The 22,722-nt window shown below is 44.1% G+C and overlaps 1 protein-coding gene across 1 annotated transcript in view; it reads right to left on the bottom strand.

Moving 5' to 3' along the window:
- FAM184B (family with sequence similarity 184 member B) overlaps positions 1–22,722 on the bottom strand; it is a 117,332-nt gene that overhangs the window by 21,769 nt on the left and 72,841 nt on the right. The window contains exons 7-8 of the mRNA XM_069494395.1: positions 20,374–20,481; positions 3,119–3,225 (exon numbers count right to left, since the gene is read on the bottom strand). Coding sequence (XP_069350496.1) covers positions 3,119–3,225; positions 20,374–20,481 — 215 coding nt within the window. The remainder of the gene's footprint in view (positions 1–3,118; positions 3,226–20,373; positions 20,482–22,722) is intronic.

The raw sequence follows: 22,722 nt of genomic DNA, 5'->3' as shown, positions 1-22,722 counted from the left end.
GTTTTATCCTTTTAATATGTATAGAATCTGTAGTGATGTCCCCTCTTTCATTCCCGATATTGGTTATTCACATTCTCTCTTTTTTCCTAATCAAGCTTACTACGGGCATATAATTTTCAAAGAACTAACTTCTGGTTTTATTAATTTTCTGTACTATTTGCTGTTTTCTATTTCATTGAGTTCTGCTCTTCAGTATTTACTTCCTTCTATTTACTCTGCATTTCATTTGCTTATCCTTTTCTAGTTTCTTAAGAAGAAAACTTAGGGCCAGGCACAGTGGCTCATGGCTCTAATCTTAGCCCTTTGGGAGGTCCAGGTGGGAGGGCTTCTCAAGGCCAGGAGTTCAAGACCGAGACCCCATCTCTACAAAAAATAAAAAATTAGCCAGTGTGGTGGTATGTGCCTGTAGTCCCAGCTACTAAGGAGGCTGAAGCAGGAGAATTGCTTTAGCCCAGCAGTTTGAGGTTGCTGTGAGTTATGATTGTGCCACTGTACTTTAGCCCAGGCAACAGAGCAAGACCCCAACTCAAAAGAAGAAGGAGGAGGAGGAGGAGGAGGGGGGGGAGGAAGAGGAAACCTGCTTAGATAATTGATGGTAAAACTTTCTTCTTTTAAGTGCTTATATTTAAGCATTTAAAGCTATAAATTGTCCTCTTTAGCTATGTCTCTCAAATTTTGATATGTCATATTTATTTCACTGAATTTAAAATAGTTAAATATTAATAGTTTCTGTCTGGAGCAGTGGCTCATGCCTGTAATCCTAGCGCTCTGGGAGGCCGATGCGGGCGGATCATTTGAGCTCAGGAGTTCGAGACCAACCTGAGCAAGAGCGAGACCCTGTCTCTACTAAAAAAAAAAAAAATAGAAAGAAATTAGCTGAACATTTTTCTCTGCTAATTCCAATTCTAGATCACTTTAAGGCTGACAAGCATCCTTCATGGGAGTAACTACTAAATATGCAGCCTCACCCCAAAGGAACCACTGCATTTGTTCTGCGTTTATTTTGTTCTGCATTTATTCTGTCCTGCAGGCCCGACCTCAGATCTCAAACAACCTTCCCATTTATTTCTCTGCATTGCTTGGCCTTTCCACCCCAACCAAAACACTTGTGAGAGCAGCCTCCACACTCCACTGCCTTATTTTTTCCTGTAGTTGGGGACTCCCTCCTCACTGACACAGCCACTACCTGAGAAAAAAGAGAAGGCTGTCGTGATCACACATGCTGTAGGTCTGCCCAGCATCATCTTCTTGGGGAAGCCTTTCATCTTTCCATGGTGATCCTGTCTAGTCCGTGGGGTGTGGACGTAGCTAACCTGCCCTCAGCCCAGCTGGCCCTGGGAAAGGGCATATGACACACGCCTGGCCAACTGCAGTACTCTAGCTCCTGGGTGAGAATGGCTGGCTTGAGGATGGAGTCTCGGGTCTAGGCTGGACCTCCTGGAGACCTCTGAAATTTCTGCCAGTGTTTTCAGGAGAGAGATTCTTTCCTTCTGAGAACATGAGTTCTAAACAGGAGAAGGTTTACAGCTGCCAGTTAAGTGGCAGAACCAGGATTTCACCTGGAGGCCTGACCCCAGGGCCTGTCTCCTTAACAGTTTTGCTCACCTGCCTCATAGATACTGAGACAAGCTGGAGGAAGCCATGGAGTACGATGAGCTGGAGAGTTCACTGGACTGTATGCTGCCCTGCTTCTCCACCCACCCAGAGAGCTGCCAGAGGGCGGAGCTTCTATGATGCCTGTCGGGACCCACACAAGACAGTGGCTAGAGCAGGGCAGTAGACCATAACTGTGGTGTCCTCAGAATAACCTGGGAAGCTTTCTCAAAACACACACAGCTGGAATGTACTGTAGACTCACTGTATCAGAGTCTTATGAGGTGGCTGTGTTGTACTTGCTCCTGCAAGTTTCACTCTCCTCTTGCTTCTCGTGGGTGTGAGTGTGCGGTAGACTGAATTGTGTCTCCCAAAATTCATATGTTGAAGCCTTAACTGCCAATTTGATGGTATTTGTAGATGGGGCCTTTGGGAGATAATTAGGTCATAAGAAGACAGGGAAGATCTCTCTGTCTCTCTCTCTCTCCCCCACCACATGAGGACAGTGAGAAGATGATCATCTACAACCCAGGAAGAGAGTCCTCACCAGGAACTGAATCAGCCAGCACCCTGATCTTGGGTTTCCCAGTCCCCAGAACTGTGAGAAAAAAATTTCTGTGAAGTCACCCAGTCTGTGGTGTCTTGTTATAACAGCCCAAGCTGACTAAGACACATAAAGACCATATTCTTCTCTCCCCATTGATATTAGCTTTGGTCCTATGACTTGCTCTGGCCCAAGGAACATGGGTAGAAATGAGAGCGCAGTTCTGAGTACAGGCTTTAAGAGGCAGTGTGTGTTTCCCTCAGCCCTTTTGCACTTCTTCTCCTTACTTGGCAACAACATGCCCCAGATGGGGGCTAACCCTTCGGCCTGGGCCAGAATAAGGCATGTGGAGCAGACTTGAACTCGGGGTCATGGCAGAGCAATAACACCCGGCCCTCAGCCGGCAGCCACGTTCATATAAGCCTGGCAGAGCGAAGCATAAATGTAGCTTACTTAGGAGCTAAAAATCACTGATATTTGGGGGTGTCGGTTATAGCAGCAACAGTTGACTGATAGAGGTGACATAGACGGGGATTTCCTCTGGGTGACAAAGCTCCCCTATCTCTCCTAATCAAAAGATACTTGTCACAGCTCTCTGAACCTCTCCTGGTTTTAAGGGATGCCCAATTACAAAAATTAAAAATAAAAAATAAGTAAAGAACACTTGGAAATATAGGGTTATAGCTTCAGGGCCAGTCCAGGTCTGAATCTGGGGCAAGTTTACTAATTTCTTTGAGCTTCAGGTTCTTAAACTATAAAATGGCCTCTCCGGGCTGGTGTGACAATTAAAAAAGATAGTTTATGTAAAGGCCATAGCTTTGCTGAAAACATACCAGATATGTCTATTTCCTTCCTAAGCCTGATGCAAGGGGCAGCGATAAATACTTGAGGCTAGAATGAATGAATAAATTAATGAAAGACTCCTTCCAAGTCCGGTCCTCATTCACTGAAGCTCTGGGAAGTCTGCCTGCCCTCCTGTACCTTTCCTCTTCATCACTGCTGGCTCCTTCTTCAGCTGTTAACTTATCTTGACACTCTTCTCCTCTGGGTGGCGTCTGAGAAGTTTCATTCACCTTTGAGCGTGGACCCTACGGCAAAAGACAAGGCACTATGAGATTAAGTAGAGCTCCCTGATTCAGCCTGCGGCTCATTCAAACCAGAGACAGGCGCCCGGCTCGCAGGCCTGAGATGACGAGGTGCCCGGAACAGTGTCTGGCTCATCCTAAGTGCCAGCCCTCATGCTTGTGTCCCGTGTTTCAGTCTGAGAGCATGTCACACAGCTGACAAAACCGAAGCAGGAAGACAGGAAGTAACGTGCCCTAGTCCCACCGTCACTGAGGAGTGGAAACAGGAGATGCGATCGGGCAACAGGACCCTGGGGCCTGAATCCTCGACCACTTTGTGATACTGTCCCACGTATAACCCAGGGAGAGCGGTCCTTGCGGGGCCTGCTTCACGGTGCGCTGTAAGGATCTGAGAACCGTGCTGGCTCACAGCCAGCGGTCAGTGCCAGCGATTGCGATTATCATCATTATTAGACCCATGTCATAGGTGTAGTCTGCTACCTCTCACTACATAGCATCAGAAAACATGGAACTCGCCGAATGACCAGAAGCATTGAGAAATGGGGTTTGGGAGGCGAATATGGAAACTATTAGTTAACCATGAGGTTTCTGAATTTCTTTTACAAATTGAATTTGTTCATGTTATCATTCTCCCCTTTCCGCTGAGAAATAAAGGTGAAAAAGACTTTCTTTTTTTGATTTTTCTACTTGTCATGGTAATCACTGTCCATGAAAACGGTTTAAGACAGGCCAAGAACAGATTTGTGTGTTGTTAAATTTCATTAAATAATGATAAATTGCAACCTGGGTTTTTCACTAACTTAAGTTGCACAGCCTTGAGCCAAATGTCTTCCCTTTTCCGGACCTGAACTTCATCAGCTGTAAAACAAAGGGGTTGGCTTACACCTGTGGTTTTCAAACTGCAGGTCGGTAAGTATCTCTGAGGCCCTCAGGGGTAGGAAGGGGCAGAGCTGAGGCTGGAGGGTGGGGCTTTGGGCTTCCTCCCCACTTGACCTGGAACAAAACTGCTTTGGTCGCCTTCCCACGTACTGTAATGTCTACAAAAGCCCACCAGTGTCAAGGGCAATGATGACCTCCATGTCCCTAAATCCAACGGCCAATTCTTGAGCTTCTGTTAACTGGCCTCTCAGCAAAATTGGAAAGATCTGATGGTTCTCTCCTTCATGCAGCCCTCTCTCCTGATTTTCTCCTCCCCTACCAGCTGCTCCTTCTTGGAAGCTCCTCCTCTCCTGCTTCTCAAACTGCAACATGTCTAGAACTGAAATCTTGGTTTTACTCCTCCACACAAGCATGCCCATGCTTCAGGGCCTTTGCACTGTCTGCTCTCTCCCCTCTGAAATTTGCATCCCTTGCTTCCTCATACCACTTCCTGCGACCAAGAGGTCTTCCCGGGTTTAAAGCTTGGGCTCTGGTACCAAACTGTTTGTGCTTAAATTCCAGTTCTTCTACTTATGAATGATGTAACCCTGGGAAAATTACTTAGGTTGTCATGAGGATTAAATGAACCAATACATGTAAAGTCCTTAGAACAGATTGGGTGAATAAGGAATACTCAAGTTAATATTCTCTGGGATTACTGTTCCCTGGGCACCTGCTCTAAAACCCCGCCCCCCTCACTCTTTTCCCCACCTTGCTGTATGTTCTCTCCAAAGTACTATCATGGGCTGGGCACGGTGGCTCACGCCTGTAATCCTAGCACTCTGGGAGGCCGAGGTGGGCGGATCGTTTGAGCTCAGGAGTTCGAGACCAGCCTGAGCAAGAGCGAGACCCCATCTCTACTAAAAATAGAAAGAAATGATATGGACAGCTAAAAATATATATAAAAAAAATTAGCCGGGCATGGTGGTGCATGCCTGTAGTCCCAGCTACTCGGGAGGCTGAGACAGGAGGATCGCTTGAGCTCAGGAGTTTGAGGTTGCTGTGAGCTAGGCTGACGCCACGGCACTCACTCTAGCCTGGGCAACAGAGTGAGACTCTGTCTCAAAAAAAAAAAAAAAAAAAAAAAAAAACCAAAGTACTATCATGGCCTGATGTCAATTATTTGCATACTTTTTTTGTTACCTATTTTCCTCCCTGGTAGGGAAGCTCCCCGAGGGCAGGGACTCTGCTCTGTTCACCTGCTGCCCTGCTGCTAGAACAGCATGGGGCACAGGGGGACACTTAGTAAGCACCAAATGAATAAACCCAGATAAGGCACGGGCCATTCCAGGATAGCAGCAGGACCACTCTCTCTCATAGGTGCCCTACACCTGGGACTGACTCTGCGGTCACAGAAACCCCCGGGGCCTACGGCTGGGGGGTGGGGTGAGAGATGGCTGGAGCCCAAAGCCTGGGTGTTTTCCGGCTCCACTCAGGAGCCCTTTGTGCCTTTATGATTCGTAAGTCCAAGTTCTGTTAGAACCATAGATGTTGCCTCTGAATATAGCAGAATACCAGTGACGCTGGGCCCCTCACTTCCAGACAATCAGTGTGGTGGCACTCGGGGGGGCCCCGCTGCCCACTGTGCCTGGAGAACCCGTCTAGGGTGCTCAGCAGTGACAGCCTGCAAGAGAGTACGGGTCGGCCCTGCCTCCTCCAGCCATTCTCCCCAAGCCCCTGCCTTCCCTCTGGGCTGAATGTGTTCTGTGTCAACTCAGCTAAGGCAGAACTACATTTCCTGGGATTTCCTTCCATGCATACATCTGGGCTGTGTGACTTTGCATAAAATTTGGAAGTTGGAAGTGAAGCAGCAGCCACGTCCTTTTTATGCTTGGATGCTTGCTGCAGGGCACCAGCTCACACACCTTGTCGTTGATGTGCTCGCTCACCTTGTTGGTCCAGGCAGTTTTCAGGCTCTCAGCTCCTTAAATTCCCGCCGGACTGTCCCTTGACTATTCAGGCCGGTGTTGCTGCTCCTGGGGCAGCAGCTGAGCCTGCAGCTCCTCCAGCTCCCGCAGCCGGCTCCCCCCCAGGTTTCTCCCCACCCTGGGCCAGGTGCACGCTTAGGGCCATTATGAAGGACGCCATTTCTCCTTTGGGTCCCCCGAATCTTCAAAGTTGGAGCCTTGTCGGCCTCAGGGACTGGCGTGGTTCAAGCTCAGCCTCACAGGCTGCAGTTTGTCCGTGATCTTCCTCACTTCATTTCTGTCTGTCTTCCCGGTGGCCCACCCTGCTGACTCCAGGCCCACCACCAGATAAAGAAGTAACAGTTGAACAAAAATGTTTAACTGGTTCCTGCAACTGTGTCAGGTCAGTTCCTCAGTTTAATATTTTTTTTTTCTTTTGAGACAGAGTCTCACCCTGTCACCCTGGGCTAGAATGGAGTGGAGTCATCAGAGCTCACTGCAACCTCACACTCCTGGGCTCAAGCAATCCTCCTGCCTCAGCCTCCCAAATAGCTGGGACTACAGACATGGGCCACAACACCTGACTAATTTTTTCTATTTTTGGTAGAGACGGGGCCTCGCTGTTGCTCAGGCTGGTCTCCGACTCCTGAGCTCAAGTGATCCTTCTGCCTCAGCCTCCCAGAGGGCTAGGATTATAGGCATAAGCCACCGTGCCAGGCCCCTAAATTTAATCTTATATCCTGTATCATTCCCAGTAGTTTGTTTCTCTGATCAAACCCCAACTGATGCACCCTTTAGTCTCCAGATCCTACTTAGCCTTCAAGGCCCTACTTAGCTATTACTTTCTTATGAAAACTTCATGATGTCTTCCGTTGCAATTACACTCTCTCCTCTGAAGTTCCCATAACAATTTTTTTTGGTACCATAATTTTCTTACAAATATTTATTGATCACTAACTGTGTGCCAGGCACTGTTCTACGGACACGTGAATAAACAAAACAGACAAAAGTTTTCTGCCTTCTATTAGTTATAGTAGCATTTTTCTCTCTCCCTTCTTAGACTATAAGTGAATGTAAAAGTAATCCCAGACACAATTTTTTTTTTTTTTTTTGAGACAGAGCCTCGCTTTGTTGCCCGGGCTAGAGTGAGTGCCCTGGCATCAGCCTAGCTCACAGCAACCTCAAACTTCTGGGCTTAAGCAATCCTACTGCCTCAGCCTCCCGAGTAGCTGGGACTACAGGCATGCGCCACCATGCCTGGCTAATTTTTTTTTCCATATATATTTTTAGTTGGCCAGCTAATTTCTTTCTATTTTTTTTTTAGTAGAGACGGAGTCTCGCTCTTGCTGGTCTCGAACTCCTGACCTCGAGCGATCGACCCGCCTCAGCCTCCCAGAGTGCTAGAATTACAGGCGTGAGCCACTGCGCCCGGCCCCAGACACAATTTTTTAAAATGCTATGAATTCCTACAGCAAGTAATTGAGAACCGTCAAGCACAGCTATTTATCATAGCCTGAATCCTCTCTCTTTACTGTATGTAACTGGGAACTGAAGTTTAGCAGGTTGATATCCACTAGTCACAGGGCCCAGAGAGTTTGGTTCATTGTTGTGCATTTTAAAAAATGATGTAACTGAACAGATTACAAGCTACCTATGGACCTCCTGTGCCCCCTAGTTTCAGGTATTTGGGGCATGAAAAATATTTTAGAGACCTCCAGTTCTCATCAAGCCAGCAGCAAATATCACAGTCTAAGTAAAACAGCTCTGTGAGTCATCTGTCATAAATACAGGTTCTGTATAAACCTGGGGAAATTGCATGGTGAATGTGGAACAATAGCAATAAAAAAATCAGAATAGCATATAGACTACTGCAATATAAATACACAAATGATGTATAATTAATTAGGTTCAGGTTTCAAAAGGAAAATTAAGGGTTACAAAGGAATCTTGGTAAATAGAAAACACAAAAGTTCTAATGACAAACATGAATGGGCTAAATTCAACATGGAGATCTAGCCTGATAAAAGGAATCATTCACTAAAACGCTCCAATAATGAACCTGTAGGCATCCAACAAGAGCCTGTAAACACAGGCAGAATGTTCATAACTGTAGGGAGAAATGGGAAAATAAGTAATTATAATGGGAGATTTTAATATATATATCTCAGAAATTGATACATTATACAAAATGAGCTAGTATCCTAGGAAGATTTGGGCAGCAAGATTAATAAGCTAAACCCAATAGCTAAAAATAAATAAATAAATAGCTACTAACATTTATGGTACTTAGTATGTACCAGGCCCTCAACTCTTTGAGGTGGACACTATCTATCATTTTAAAGGTGATGAAACTGAGGCAGGAGAGGATATGTAACTTGCCCAAGGTCATATAGTAAATATATCCACAGAGCTAGGATTCAAATATATGCTTTTGTAACCGAACTGAGAATATACGCTTTTTTTCTATCCATGGGGAAGATTTTTAAAAAACTGACCCCATATTAGTCTACAAAGCAAATTTCAACACAGTTCAAAGTACTGACATTTTACAGACGGTATCTGATGGTATTGCAATAAAATTAGAAAGCAACAAGAAAGTAGGTTAAGAAAATGAGATAACGGCTGGGCATGGTGGCTCATGTTTATAATCCTAGCACTCTGGGAGGCTCAGGCAAGAGGATCACTTGAGGTCAGGAGTTCAAGACCAGCCTGAGCAAGAGCGAGACCCCATTTCTACTAAAAATAGAAAAAACTAGCCTGGTATGGTGGCACACTCCTGTAGTCCCAGCTACTCGGGAGGCTGAGGCAGGAGGATCGCTTGAGCCCAGGAGTTTGAGGTTGCTGTGAGCTAGGCTGACACCACGGCACTCTAGCCCAAGCAACAGAGCAAGACTTTGTCTCAAAAAAAAAAAAAAAAAAAAAAAAAAAAGAGATAAGCTTTGAAACTCTGGGACACAGCTAAGATGGAAATTTGTAGCCTTAAATGTATTTATTAGAAAACTTTCAAAAAGTTATAAAAAGAAAAACAGAATAAACCCAAAGTAAATAGAAGAGAAGCAATATAAAATATAAAACAAATGAAATATAAAAAGTAGATAGGATCAATACATCTGAAAGCTGGCTTTTTGAAAAGATAAATCAAACTTCTGGCAAGCCTGATCAAAGAAAAGTGGAGAAGAAACTTAAAGCAACGTGAATGACAGTTATTGCAGAGATTAAAAAGAATTCCAAATGTACTCTGAGACACCATGAAGCCTGTGAAAGGGAATCTGCAAGAAGTAATTTCTGGGCCACTTTATCCACTATTGCTATATTTAAAGGAGTTCTGGGCAGGAGTCCAGAAACAGGAGAGGACTGAAAACACTAAAATGCCTGACACACCCGGGTAAGGACACTGGCTCACGGTTACATTGCATTTGTTTATTTCCACCATTAGCTCATGGATATATATTACTCTGTGAGGCAGCCAGGAAAGGCACTTTAATCCTTGATTTACAGATGGGGAGCTACGATTGCAGAAGTCCAGTGGCTTGTCTCAGGTCACACGGCCACTGGAGGAGGACAGGAGGAGTAGCTCCCTGTACTGTCTGACTCTCATCCATGTCATTCCGTGTGACTGCACTGGCACTCAGCTGTGCTGTGTTGACATGATCGCCAGCTGCCAGCATGAGGGCCTAACTGGATGTGAGCTCAACCTGTGTTGTGCAAACATGCTGCTGAGAAGTATCTGCAAAACAGAGATTGAAATCAACCTGAGAGGAGTGACACCAGAAACATGGTAGAGGAAAGCCCTGGTTCCTCTTTCCCCTAATAAACACATAGATTCAGTCAAAATTCATGGACAAATGCCCTTTATGAGAAATCAGAAACTAATAAAAAGGCTCCCCCACCCCTGGAGAATGCAAAACCAGAATCACCAAAGCTGGGAGGGAGATTTGGGACACTCTCTTGCCAGAGATGCTGCCCCTGGCACAGGACCATATGATTAGGAAGAGACACCCCCCTATTTCCCAGCTTCACCCAGGGGAGGGAAGAAATTGGCTTGCATGTCTAGCACCCTAACTTTTCCAAGGCTGGTCCGCAGAGGACTGGCTTCTGCCTTGCCAGTCCTGTAAATCAAGGATTAAAGTGCCTTTCCTGATTGCCTCACAGAGTAACATACATCCATGAGCTAATGGTGGAAATAAACAAACACAATGTAACCGTGAGCCAGTATTGTTACCCAGGTGCATCAGGTATTTTAGTGTTTTCAGTCCTCTCCTGTTTCTGGACTCCTGCCCAGAACTCCTTTAAATATAGCAATAGTCGATAAAGTGGCCCAGAAATTACTTCTTGCAGATTCCCTTTCACAGGCTTCATGGTGTCTCAGAGTACATTTGGAATTCTTTTTAATCTCTGCAATAACTGTCATTCATGTTGCTTTAAGTTTCTTCTCTGAAACTTGGAGCTCTGAAAGGTCCATCACGGTTATGGCCATACCACTCTGAACGCACCCGATCTCGTCTGAAAGGTCCATCACAGTCTAGCCCCCTGAGGGAGAATGGAGGTGGAAGCTTGGGCTGGTAGACACCATAGCTCCCTCTTAGCTCAGCACAGCATGAGCAAACAAAAAAACATAGCCACCTGCTTCTCTCTGAGATGCAGAGAGTTGATAGAGGTTCCCAGAATCTAGCCAGGCTGATTGATGGGAAATTCCCCTGTACAAAGTCAGTCTGTGAAGGCTGGGAGAGGTGCTTCCTTTGTCTAATGTACAGGCATCAACACAGAGAGTCAAGGAAAATAAAAATCAAGGAAAGATGTTCCAAGCAAAAGATAAATCTCCAGAAACTGACTCTAATAAAACTGAGTTATATGATTTACCTGACAAAGAACTAAAAATAACTATCATAAAGATACTTATTGAGATAAAAAGAATAAAGAATGAACAAAGTGAAAATGTCAACAAAGAGACAATACTTTAAAATGTACCAAACAGAAATCCTGAAGCTGAAGAACACAATAACTAAACTGAAAAATTCACCAGAGGGGTTCAACAGCAGATTAGACCAAGCAGAGGAAAGCATAGACAAACTCAAAGATGAGTCACTGGAAATAACTCAGTCAGAGAAGAAAAAAAAAAAAGAAGAAAAAAAGTGACACCATCAAGTGGGACAAAATATGATTATGGGAATTCTAGAAGGAGGAGAGAGAAAAGATGAGAAAGCTTATTCAAAGAAATAATGGCTGAAAATTTCCCAAATTTGGAGAAGAAAATGAGCTCCAAGAAAATGAGATCCAAGAAGCCCAAAAGATACCAGATAAGATGAATACAAAGAACCACACTGAGACACATTATAATCAATTGTCAAAAGTCAAAGAGAAAATTTTAAAAGCAGCAAAAGATTAGCTACTTGTCACATGTAAGGGAATCTCAATAAGACAATAAGCATATTTTTCAGCAGAAATCTTGCAGGCCAGAAGTGAATGCACAATCTTTCAAATATGAAGGAAAAATAAAGACTTTTCCAGACAAACAAAAGCCAAGGGAATTTATCACCACTAGACCTTACTTACAAGAAATGCTAAAGGGAATTCTTCAAGTTGAAATAAAAGGCTGCTAAACAGCAACAGGGTTGCATTAAAAAGTAAGCAACTCACTGGAAAAGGTAAATATACAGACAAATACAGAACTACATTACTGTAATGATAGTGGGCAAGTCACTTTTAATTCTACTATAAAAGTTAAAAGATAAAAGTATTACAAAATAATTATAGGCATACCTGAGAGATATTGCAGGTTTGGTTCCAGACTACCACAATAAAGCTAACATTGCATTAAAGTGAATCACATAAATTTTTGGTTTCCCAGTGCATATAAAAGTTATGTTTATACTATATAGTAGTCTATTAAGTACTCAATAGCATTCTGTCCAAAAAATGTAATCTTCCAATTAAAAAATACTTTATTGCTGAAAAATGCTAACAATCTGAGCCTTCAGTGAGTCATAGTCTTTTTGCTGGTGGAGGGTCTTGCCTTGATGTTGATGGCTGCTGATTGATCAAGGTAGTGGCTGCTGAAGGCTGAGATGGCTGTGGCAATTTCTTATTTTTAAAATAAGACAACATTGAGGTTTGCCAGATCAATTGACTTTTCCTTTCATAGAAGATTTTTCTGGAGCATGTGATGCTATTTGATATATTTAACCCACAGTAGTACTTCTTTTAAAATTAGGGTGAATCCTCTCAAACCTTGCCACTGCTTTATCAACTAAGTGTATGTAATATTTTGAGTCTTTTGTTCTCATGTCAAAAATGTTCACAGCATCTTCAGCAGGAGTAGAGTCTATCTCAAGAAACCACTTTCTTTGCTCATCCATAACAAACAATTCCTCATCTGTTAAAGTTTTATCATGAGATGTAGCAATTCAGTCACATCTTCAGGCTCTACTTATAATTCTAGTTCTCTTGCTATTTTCACTACATCTGCGGACACTTCTTCCACTGAAGTCTTGAACCACTCAAAGTCATTCAGGAGGGCTGGGGTCAGTCTTCCAAATTCCTGTTATTGTAGATATTTTGACCTTCTCCCATGAATTGTGAATGTTCTTGGCTGTATTTAGAATGATGGATCTTTTCCAGAATGTTTTTAATGTACTTTGCCCAGATCCATCAGAGGAATCACTATCTATGGAAGCTCTAGCCTTGGGAAATGTATTTCTTAAATCATAAGTCTTGAAAGTTGAAATTACTCCTTAATCCATTGGGCTGCAGAATGGATGTTGTGTGAGCAGGCATGAAAACAACATTCATCTTATATATCTCCATCAGAGCTCCTGGGTGACCCGAGTTGTCAATGAGCAGTAATATTTGGAAAGGAATCTTTTTTTCTGAGCAGTAGGTCTCAACAGTGGGCTTAAAATATTCTGTAAACCATGCCATAGACAGATGTGCTGTCATCCAGGCTTTATTGTTTTATTTCTAGAGCACAGGCAGAGTAGAATTAGTGTAATTCTTAAGGGACCTAGAGTTTTAGGAATAGTAAATGAGCATTGGCTTCCACCTGAAGTCACCAGCTGCATTAGCCCCTAACAAGAGAGTCAGCCTGTCCTTTGAAGCTTTGAAGCCAGGCATTGACTTCCCCTCTCAAGCTATAAAAGTCCTAGATGGCATCTTCTTCCAATAGAAGGCTGTTTCATCTACATTGAAAATCTGTTGCTTAGTGTAGCCACCTTCATCATTGGTCTTAGCTAGATCTTCTGGATAACTTGCTGCAGCTCCTGTATCAGCACTTGCTGCCTAGCCTTGCACTCTTATGTTATAAAGACAGCTTCTTTTTCTAAACCTCATGAACCAACCTCTGCTAGCTTCCAACTTTTCTTCTGCAGCCTCCTCACCTCTCTCAGCCTTCACAGAATTGAAGAGAGTTAAGGCCTTGCTCTGGATTAGGCTTTGGCTTAAGGGAATGTTGTGGCTGGTTTGATTCTCTATTCAGACCACTAAAACTTTCTCCATATAAGCAATAGGACTGTTTTGCCTTCCTTTTTTTTGTTTGTTTGTTTTGAGTCAAGGTCTTGCTCTGTCACCCCAGCTAAAGTACAGTGGTGTGATCATAGCTCACTGCAACCTCAAACTCCTGGGCTCAAGCAATCCTCCTGCCTCAGCCTCCTGTAGCTGGGACTACAGATGCATGCCACCATGCCTGGCTAATTTTTTTTTTTTTTTTTTTTTGTAGAGACAGGATCTTGCTCTTGCTCAGGCTGGTCTCGAACTCCGGACCTCAAGCAATCTTCCCACCTTGGCCTCCCAAGGTGCAAGGATTACAGGCTTGAGCCACCGTACCCAGCCTGTTTTCCTTCCTTATCATTTGTGTTTTCACTGAAGTTTCCTTCAAGAACTTTCCTTTGCATTTACAACTTGCCTAACTGATGCAAGAGCCGTAACTTTCAACCTGTCTTAGCTTTCAACATGCCTTCTTCACTATGCTTAATCATTTCTAGTTTTTGATTTAAAGTGAAAGAAGCTCTACTTCTTTCACTTGAACACTGAGAGGCCACTGTAAAGTTATTAATTGGCCTGATTTCCACATTGTGTTTCAGGGAACAGGGAGGCCTGAGGAGAGAGAGCGATGGGGGAACGGCTGGTTGGTGGAGCAGTCAGAACAGGCACATTCATCAATTAAGTTCAACTTCTTGTATGGGCATGGTTCATGGTGCTCCAAAGCAATTACAATAGTAATATCAAAGATCACTGATCACAGATCACCTTAACAGATAAAATAATAATGAAAATGTTTAAAATATAGGGAGAATAACCAAAATGTGACACAGAGACACAGAGTACATTTTTAAATTAAAGTATGTACATTGCTTTTTTAGACATAATGCTATTGTACACTTAATAGACTACTATACAGTGTAAACATAACTTTTATATGCACTGAGAAACCAAAGGATTTGTGTGACTTGCTTTATTGAAATATTCACTTTATTGTGGTGGGCTTCCACTGAACCCACAACATCCCCAAGGTATGGCTGTATAATGGAGCTGAAAAATTCCTATTTCCTAGTGACATTGCAGCCACTGTAAAGACACAGCACAACACATTACCTTTTCTATGTTTAGATGCACAAATACTTACCATTGTGTTAAAATTGCTAACAGCATTTAGTACAGTAATATGTTACTGTTGCCATATAGCTTAGGTGTGTAGCAGGCTTTGCCATCTAAGTTTGTGTCATTTCTCAGAATGTGTCTTCATTAAGTGAAACATGACTGTATTTTACAAATAAACTTGACCGTGGAGATCAATAAAGAGCTGGCTGAATGACCACTTTCTAGCCCAGTAATAGTTGTTTTAATTGTCCCCTTCTCTGAACTCTAAATGGAATAGGCTCTCCAGCTGCCCTTTTTTGGTTCTGTGCTTAAGATTCCAGTGAGCTCTTTAGTAAGAATAACCCTGAGCCATTGGTGGTGTATTCCAGGTCATTGAACTTGATTGCTCCTCTTGGATTCCCCAATAGCCATTTTGCTCAGGTTCAGCTGAGCTCTCTCCAGTACTAAAGTGGCCTGGGTGTGACTAGTTTGCACAGAAAAATAAATAGTTCCACTCCTTCTCCAAACCATCCACTGGAAAAGCCTCCTCCCAACTCCTCCCAACCAAATGGCTGATTATTTTAAACTTGGGTTCACATTAAGTCTTCATCTTTCATCTTCCAGTCATTTAACCTCTCCTGGATTGTTTCTATTTTAAAGAAACACCTACACCCAGGAAATCTCCTGGAAGAGAATTTTCAAAGTCATTTTCGAGTTCATTTGACAATCTTTCAAAGGTGGCATTAGGTACATCTTAAAATGGAACAACTAATCTAATGAAGTTTTGCCGAAATGATTACCGAGGACTATAATAGATACTATAAAGTGACCTCACATTTATAGAATCTTTAGCAGTTTTGCCAAATGCCTTCAAATGCTGTCTTCTGTTCATTATCACAAGTCTCTGGGGGAATGGAGAGCAGGGATTATCGCTGTCATTTTACTAATGAGAAGTAGCATAGCATCATGGTTTAGAGCTGTGGTCCCCAACCCCCAGGCAGCGGACTGGTACCACTCCATGGTCTGTTGGGAACCAGGGTGCACAGCACAAGGTGAGCAGCGGGAGAGCAAGCAAAGCTTCATCTGTATTTACAGCTGCTCCCCATGGCTTGCAACACTGCATGAGCTCCACCTCCTGTCAGATCAGTGGCAGCATTAGCTTCTCAGAGGAGTGCGAACCCTACTGCAAACTGCGCATGCGCGGGATCTAGGGTGCGGCTCCTTATGAGAATCTAATGTCTGATGATCTGAGGTGGAGCTGAGATGGTGTTGCTAGCGCTGGGGAGTGGCTGCAAATACAGATTATCATTAGCAGAGAGGCTTGACTGCACAATAAATTAGTGCACTTTAATCATCCTGAAACTATCTCTCCTCCTGCCTCTGGTCTGTGGAAAAATTGTCTTCCATGAAACCGGTCCCTGGTGCCAAAAAGGTTGAGGACTGCTGGCTTAGAGCACAGGCCTTGGTGCCACTCTTTAGACTTAGTTTCCCTATAAGATGAGGGTAATACTTGTGGCATAGGGTTGTTTGAGGACTGTATAAAGCTCTACGTGCTTGGCACATAGTCAGGGCCTGACCTGTGCTTGCCATTATGAGTAATGAGGAAACTGAGCTCAGGAAGGTTTTGGAGTTGCCTGAGGTCCCTGAGCAGGTCTGGGGCAGAGCTGGGGCAGAACCCATGTCCTCACCCTCAGATGGAGGCTGCTGCCTATCCTATGCTGTCGTCTTGGGCTCCAGTGACTCTCAGCTGATGCCAGAAACCTCTCCATGGAGTGAAGGGCAGCCTTCCTTGTTTTGTGTCAGATCAAACTGGACACCTTTAGTCACACCAGATGGAGGGTGCCAGCCCCTAATGGCCTGAAGACACTCAGGACGTCGCAGTTAAGAGCCTAGTGATCGATCATCTGTCTGCTGACTGCCCAGACAGCTGCTGCTTTGGAGTCACGTGGTCCTCCAGGTATGGTACACGGTGACTGCTGCCAGCAGACCACACAGGGCCCCCAGTCAGAGGGGACACTTCTCAGGCCGGGAGAGCTTTGGAGTGTCCCTGGCTCCCTTCCCACAGGCCTCAGGGATCCTGCCTGTGCAGCTTCCCCTGGCATTCCTTTTCCCGGTGAAGTCAAATTTCAACATGAGGCAGATGTCAGCACATGTCACTCTTCTCGAAAACCTTCCTGGACTCTTCCTCTGGGTAGAAAACTTCCTCTCACATAGGAGCTGACAGAAAATTCTTGCCGTTATTACAGCACTCATCATACCAGGATATTATTTAAGTAAATATTTATTTCCCCCATTTGAATTTGAGCCCTTCAAGGATCAAGCTTGGGCCTCATTCACTTGGACATCTAGACCCAAGGCTTGTGTAGTGACGGCACTCGTACATATTTGTAGAAATGAAATGACGTGAATAATAGTTACCAGAAATGACTGTCATTTTCCTTCTGGAGAGGAAACATACAATGGCATCTATGAAAACAGCTATCCTTCTCTACCCCCAGTTCAGTGTGACCCAGACACCAAAGAAATATTCTAGAAAGAAGTTTTCCTTCAGACAAAAATGGCTTTCTGGAAACCAATTAATGCAACTCTGAATCTAAGAGAATCAAGGAGCCTGGCCAGGAGAGACCAGGACAAAAGGCTCAGTAAGGTCCCAGCTAAATTTGATGGGGACAGAGCCACACCCAGGTTTGGCAGCCCTCTCTCTGCATATTCTGGGAATGGAGGGGAGAGTCTGCTCTCCAGCAGTATTATTATCTCTCTTGACTCACTGAAATGCTTTGGCAGAACAGCTAAGGGCCTAAGCTGAAACCCCTGAGTCTTGAGCAAACTTAAATTTTATAGGTGTACCATCCAGCAAGAACATCCCTGGGGAAGCTGTCATTTAACATCTTGTTCCACAATAGCATCCCTGTTTCCAGCAGCAGATCAGCCATCGGATTGTTCAAGCCCCGCTAAGCCCCCTTGGCATTACCTCCGCCCTTTGCATTGCCCTGTGTTGTTTCAGGTACGGCCACATGCAGTATGTTGCTCACACATCATTTAGATCTAGGCAAAACTGCAACTTGGTGGGCCAGTATATAGTAGGCTTGCCAAAATTATCTGGACTCAATTATACATCTTCTCTGATTGGCAAAGTTCAGAAAGTTTTGCAGCTCACTGAGTTGGTGAGGTTGTGCGGCTGCAGGCGTATGTGTGGCTGGTGGGAGGACACAGTGGGACAACCCCAGTGGGAGGTAGTGGGGCAGTATCTGACAATGTTAAAAACACACACACATCACTGGACCCAGCAAGTTCCACAGGAGTAAGAGTTAGCGTCTATGGAGCATTTACATGTGCTGGGTACTGTTTCGAACACTAGTTAGATATTAATTCATATAGTCCCCAAAAAGGCTCTCTGAGGTAGGTGATATCATCATCCATGTCTTATAGCTGAAAATGCCGAGGCAAAGAGACATTAAATCAATTGTCCAAGATTATCCAGCCGGTAAGAACCCAGGTGTCTGGTTCAGGGGTGAGCTTGCGTAACTGCTATCCTACACCATATACCTCTATAGTGCTACGCACTGAAGTATTATCTATAATAGCAAAAAATTAAAAACCACTTAAATGTCCATCGTAAGGGAAAAGTTAAATATATTATGGTTTTTCTGGTCAAAGGAGAACTAGACAGTTGTTATTTTCATAGTGAAGTTGATACAGAAGTGTACTGATTTGTTACAATTTCCAAGCTATAAAAATTGAAGTTAAAAAAAAAGCAGAATGTAGGAGAGTATGCTATCATTTGACGGGAAAAAAGAATATCTATAATTATGCCTGTATTTGCACAGCATAGCACTGAAAGGATATACAAGAGATAAAGTAAAACAAAACTGGAATTTTTCTCTAGAATGGGGGAATTCTGTACCACATATATGGATTATTTATTTGGAAAGAGAACTTGATTTGAAAGCACAAACAATACCTGCAAAGTGCATAATAGTTCCCTAGTAGAAAACACTGCACTGGATGTTTAATTCTATTACAAAATGAAAGCATGGTTTTAAAGCTATTTGTTTATGCATATTTCTTCCCCCCAGCATCCCGCTTACAGGCTGGCACATCCTGGATATTCCACGAATGACTGTGGAATGAATGAGTGAATACTGTGCATGTTGAGTTGAGGCAAATGGACCTGATATTTGTCGAGGTTCCTCCAGCAACTCTGTACAGGAGGAGCCTGCACTGCCCTCTAGAAACCAAGCTCAGTGAGGGACAATGTTCTAGATTAAGAAGGGTCGGACGAGAGCTGAGTTTCATGGTGGATCAACCCACGGTTCTCAACATTTTCTTGCTTTTTTAAGCTACAGCACTGGTTCTCAACTGGGGGTGCTTCTGTCCCCCAGGAGATAATTTTGGTTGAGACAGTTTGGTTGGAGGGGGATGTTACTGGCATTTGGTGAGTGGAGGCCAAGGATGCCGCTACACATGCTATAGTAAACAACACAGCCCTCCGCAACAAAGAGTTATCCAACCCCAAAGTCCGTGCTGAAGCTGAAAAGCCCTGAGGTGCGGTGATAACACAGGGACAACGTGACCTACTGTTGGACTCTTGTTCATCAGCCTTGGAACATACCGACAACTTCCACGTGCTTGTATTTCCTCCTAAAAATACAGCCTGTGGTAGAATCTTCCTGAATTGAAGTCTCCAGCTTATCAACCTTATTTGAAATTTAATATCATCAAGGAGGATACCAGCTGGCTCCCCACTGCCCAGACCGAGGGTTACACAAGCCAGGGCACTCAAACACCGACTTCACGGAAGTTATTTATGTTTCTGACATCATGCAACGAGTGGTCACTGAGTGTCTACGTTGTAGGTTAAACTGTGCCTCCAAGAAGATACACTGAAGCCCTGACCCCCAGTACCTATGAACGTGACCTTATTTGCAAATAGGGTCTTTGGCAATGCAATTGGTTATAAGGTGAGGTCATAGGGAGTAGGGTGGGCCCTAAATCCAATGACTGGTGTCTTTGTAAGAAGGCCACGTGAAGACACAGAGACGCAGGCACACAGGGAAGGAGGCCATATAATGACAGAGGCCAATATTGCAGTGATGGCGTCTACAAGCCAAGAAATGCCAAGGATTGCCCAGCAGCCACTATGGTGAGGCCAGGGACAGACAGGGAACAGGCTCTTCCTCACGGCCTCCAGCAGGAACCAACCCTGCCAGCACCTTCATTTCGGATTTCTGGTCTTCAGAACTGTGAGAGAATGAATTTCTGTTGTTTAACCCACCAAGTATATGGTAATCCATTACAATAGTTGTCGAAAAATAATACAGCCTCCCATGAGACAGACAGAGACACACAGGAACCAGCCTCTGCTCTCCAGCACGGTCTCGGAGAGGGCAGGTCCACTGAGAGAGACCGAGGTCGCAGCAGCAGGAAGGGGCGTTATTAGCAGCGCCTGGTTCAGGCTGGGCAGAATGGAGGCCTTGCTCGAGGGGAGCGCCCCTCTCTCTGCCAGGCAGGCTGCTCTCGGAGAGGAGACTAATCTGACAAGCCTTATGCTTTTTCAAACCACGCGGATAATTACTCAGAACTCTATTTTCTTTGTGGTTTTTGCAAATGGATTTTGTGGCGATTTTTTTTTTTCTCGGCATTGGCAGTGCTGAGGGGAGATGTAAAAGAGCCCATTAGCATCAGCATGTGTCACTGGGGACGCCAGAGTGCTGAGATGGAGCAGAGAAATATCCTAATTAAACTGAGAGGTTACCTGGGTCTCCAGAATGCTGCCACGCTGGCAGTCGAATTCCTGGGGCCTCTCTTCAGCTCTTCCGGGGCGTACCTTATTTTGTTGGATAAATTCTTCCAGCCTTAAAACCTGAAACAGAAGATAAGAAACACTGGGCAATGAAACCAAGTCCTGCTTCCTGGCTATGGTCATCAAACTGGGAATCGATTCTCCTGGGTCTGTGTGTTCTAGGGAGAGTGTCCCATTAGATAAATTCCACACAGGCTTCTAGAAATGCCATTTCTAATTAGCTAGTTGCTCAGTCTTTCCAGAAGAGGATGAGCCTAGCAGGTTTACAGTGTTCTGCTCTTTCCTTTAAATTATTTATACACCCATTTCTATGCTAGATCTGTAGGATGGCTTTTGCACCATTCCTGGAATGCCATTCAATTTCTTTTTTTAAAAAGTTAGTTGGCAAAGAAAATGAACAACATTTAAGAATTGTACAGATAAAATGAGAGAAGAGCGGTTGGAAGGTGTTATAAATTGTAATGCCTTAATTATGATGATTATTACTAACCAACTAATTGTGATGTATCAATTAAACAGACTGATTTCCTTCTAGACTTTCAGGAGAACAAGGCCAAAAACCATAAAGGAAACTCAGGCTTTGCTAGCAAGTCTTTCTAGAAAACCTGATACTTGTCAGGTACCATGCTAGGTAAGAGGAGGGAAGGGGAAGCGACGGAGTGAGACCAAGATAGTAAAATAATAAAACATGGTCTCTGTCTTGAAGGAGCTATCATTTTATGGGGAGATAGACATGTGTTTACAACCACAGCAACACTCAGTAGAGGTACATACAAAATAAAAATAGCATGATTAATTGTGCATTTACTCTGTGACAGCCACAGATCGAAGACCTTTGACAGTATTAACTCTTTTAATCCTCACAACAACCATTATGACATAGGTACTACCGCACAGAATTTACAGCAGTAAATGCTGCCCAGAGGATTTCAGGCAGCTTTAAGGGCACTGAAGGATGAATAGGAGTCCGCCAGTGGTGAAGGTGGGAGAGTGCATTCCAAGCAGCAGGAACAGCAGGTGCGATGGTGGAGGGCAGGTGGGATGGATGTGAAGACTGAAGAAAGATTCCACATGGTGGGGGCACATGAAGGAGTGGATGAAGGGAGCAGAATCTTGGGGGGATAGAAGTGGCAACTTTTGGTTGGGCCCAAATGGTGAAAAACGCAGGGATAAAGATTTTTACGGAAGGAGGAGTGGGGCTTTGAGCAGACTGGGGTTTTATAATATGAGTTCTAGAATTAGCTGGTCTAGGGAGAATGCGGAGGCAGGGAAATCCATGACAACGCTCTTGCAAGACTCTAGGCAACATTGCAGAGGAACAGCAAGACCATCAGAATGTCCTCTCAAAATATTTAGGGAAGAAATATTTCAAGATTATGAAACTCTCCTTACATTGCATCTTGCTAAGGTTTATGAAGTATTCAGAGGGATCCTGTGCAATTGTTTATATAATATCTGTAAGCAGATAAAGAAAGAGTCTAGGTGCCATTCCAAGGATCCTGTCCAAGGCACAGGTATAGAGAGAAGGGAGTGGACAGAAAGGCTTAACCCGTAGGACCCACAGGACTTGACAGTGATTGGGTGTGATGACAGGGCAGGGTGGTGACTACAGGTGAGGGTGGGAGAGCTGGCAATTGGGTGGACAGATGGTAGGTACCATGTAGGTGGTAGAAGGAATTGAGGATGAAGAGCAAGACTGAGGCCCTTTGTCGATGGTCAACAGCTTGGTTACTCCTTTCAATCTGTAAACACCCAGGTCTGAACAATCCTTAGGCATCAAAGAGGCAGGGTACTGTAATAGCGTTGGTTAGGGGTGGGGTCTTTAGAGCCACATTACCTGGGTTTGAATCCTGGATCTGCTACTTGTTAGCTGTGTGACTTTGGGGAAGTGATTTACTATGCCTCAGTTTTCTCATTCGTAAATCAGAGATAATAATAGCATATTCATGATAAAGTGGTTATGAGGATTAAAAGAATTAGTAAATGTATACTGCTTAGATAGTGTCTTGACTGGGGCAAGTACTCCACAAATGTTAGCCACTGCTATTTTTTTTTAATTTTTTATTTTATTTATTTATTTATTTTTGAGACAGAGTCTGGCTCTGTTGCCTGGGCTAGAGTGCTGTGGCATCAGCCTAGCTCACAGCAACCTCAAACTCCTGGGCTCAAACGATCCTCCTGCCTCAGCCTCCCGAGTAGCTGGGACTACAGGCATGTGCCACCATGCCCGGCTAATTTTTTCTATGTCTATTTTTAGTTGTCCAGATAATTTCTTTCTATTTTTAGTAGAGATGGGGTCTC

Source organism: Eulemur rufifrons, chromosome 19 (genome assembly GCF_041146395.1).
Source record: "Eulemur rufifrons isolate Redbay chromosome 19, OSU_ERuf_1, whole genome shotgun sequence".
Lineage (NCBI taxonomy): Eukaryota > Metazoa > Chordata > Mammalia > Primates > Lemuridae > Eulemur > Eulemur rufifrons.
Note: the sequence above shows the minus strand (reverse complement) of the source record. Positions and strands in the feature narration are given on the sequence as shown.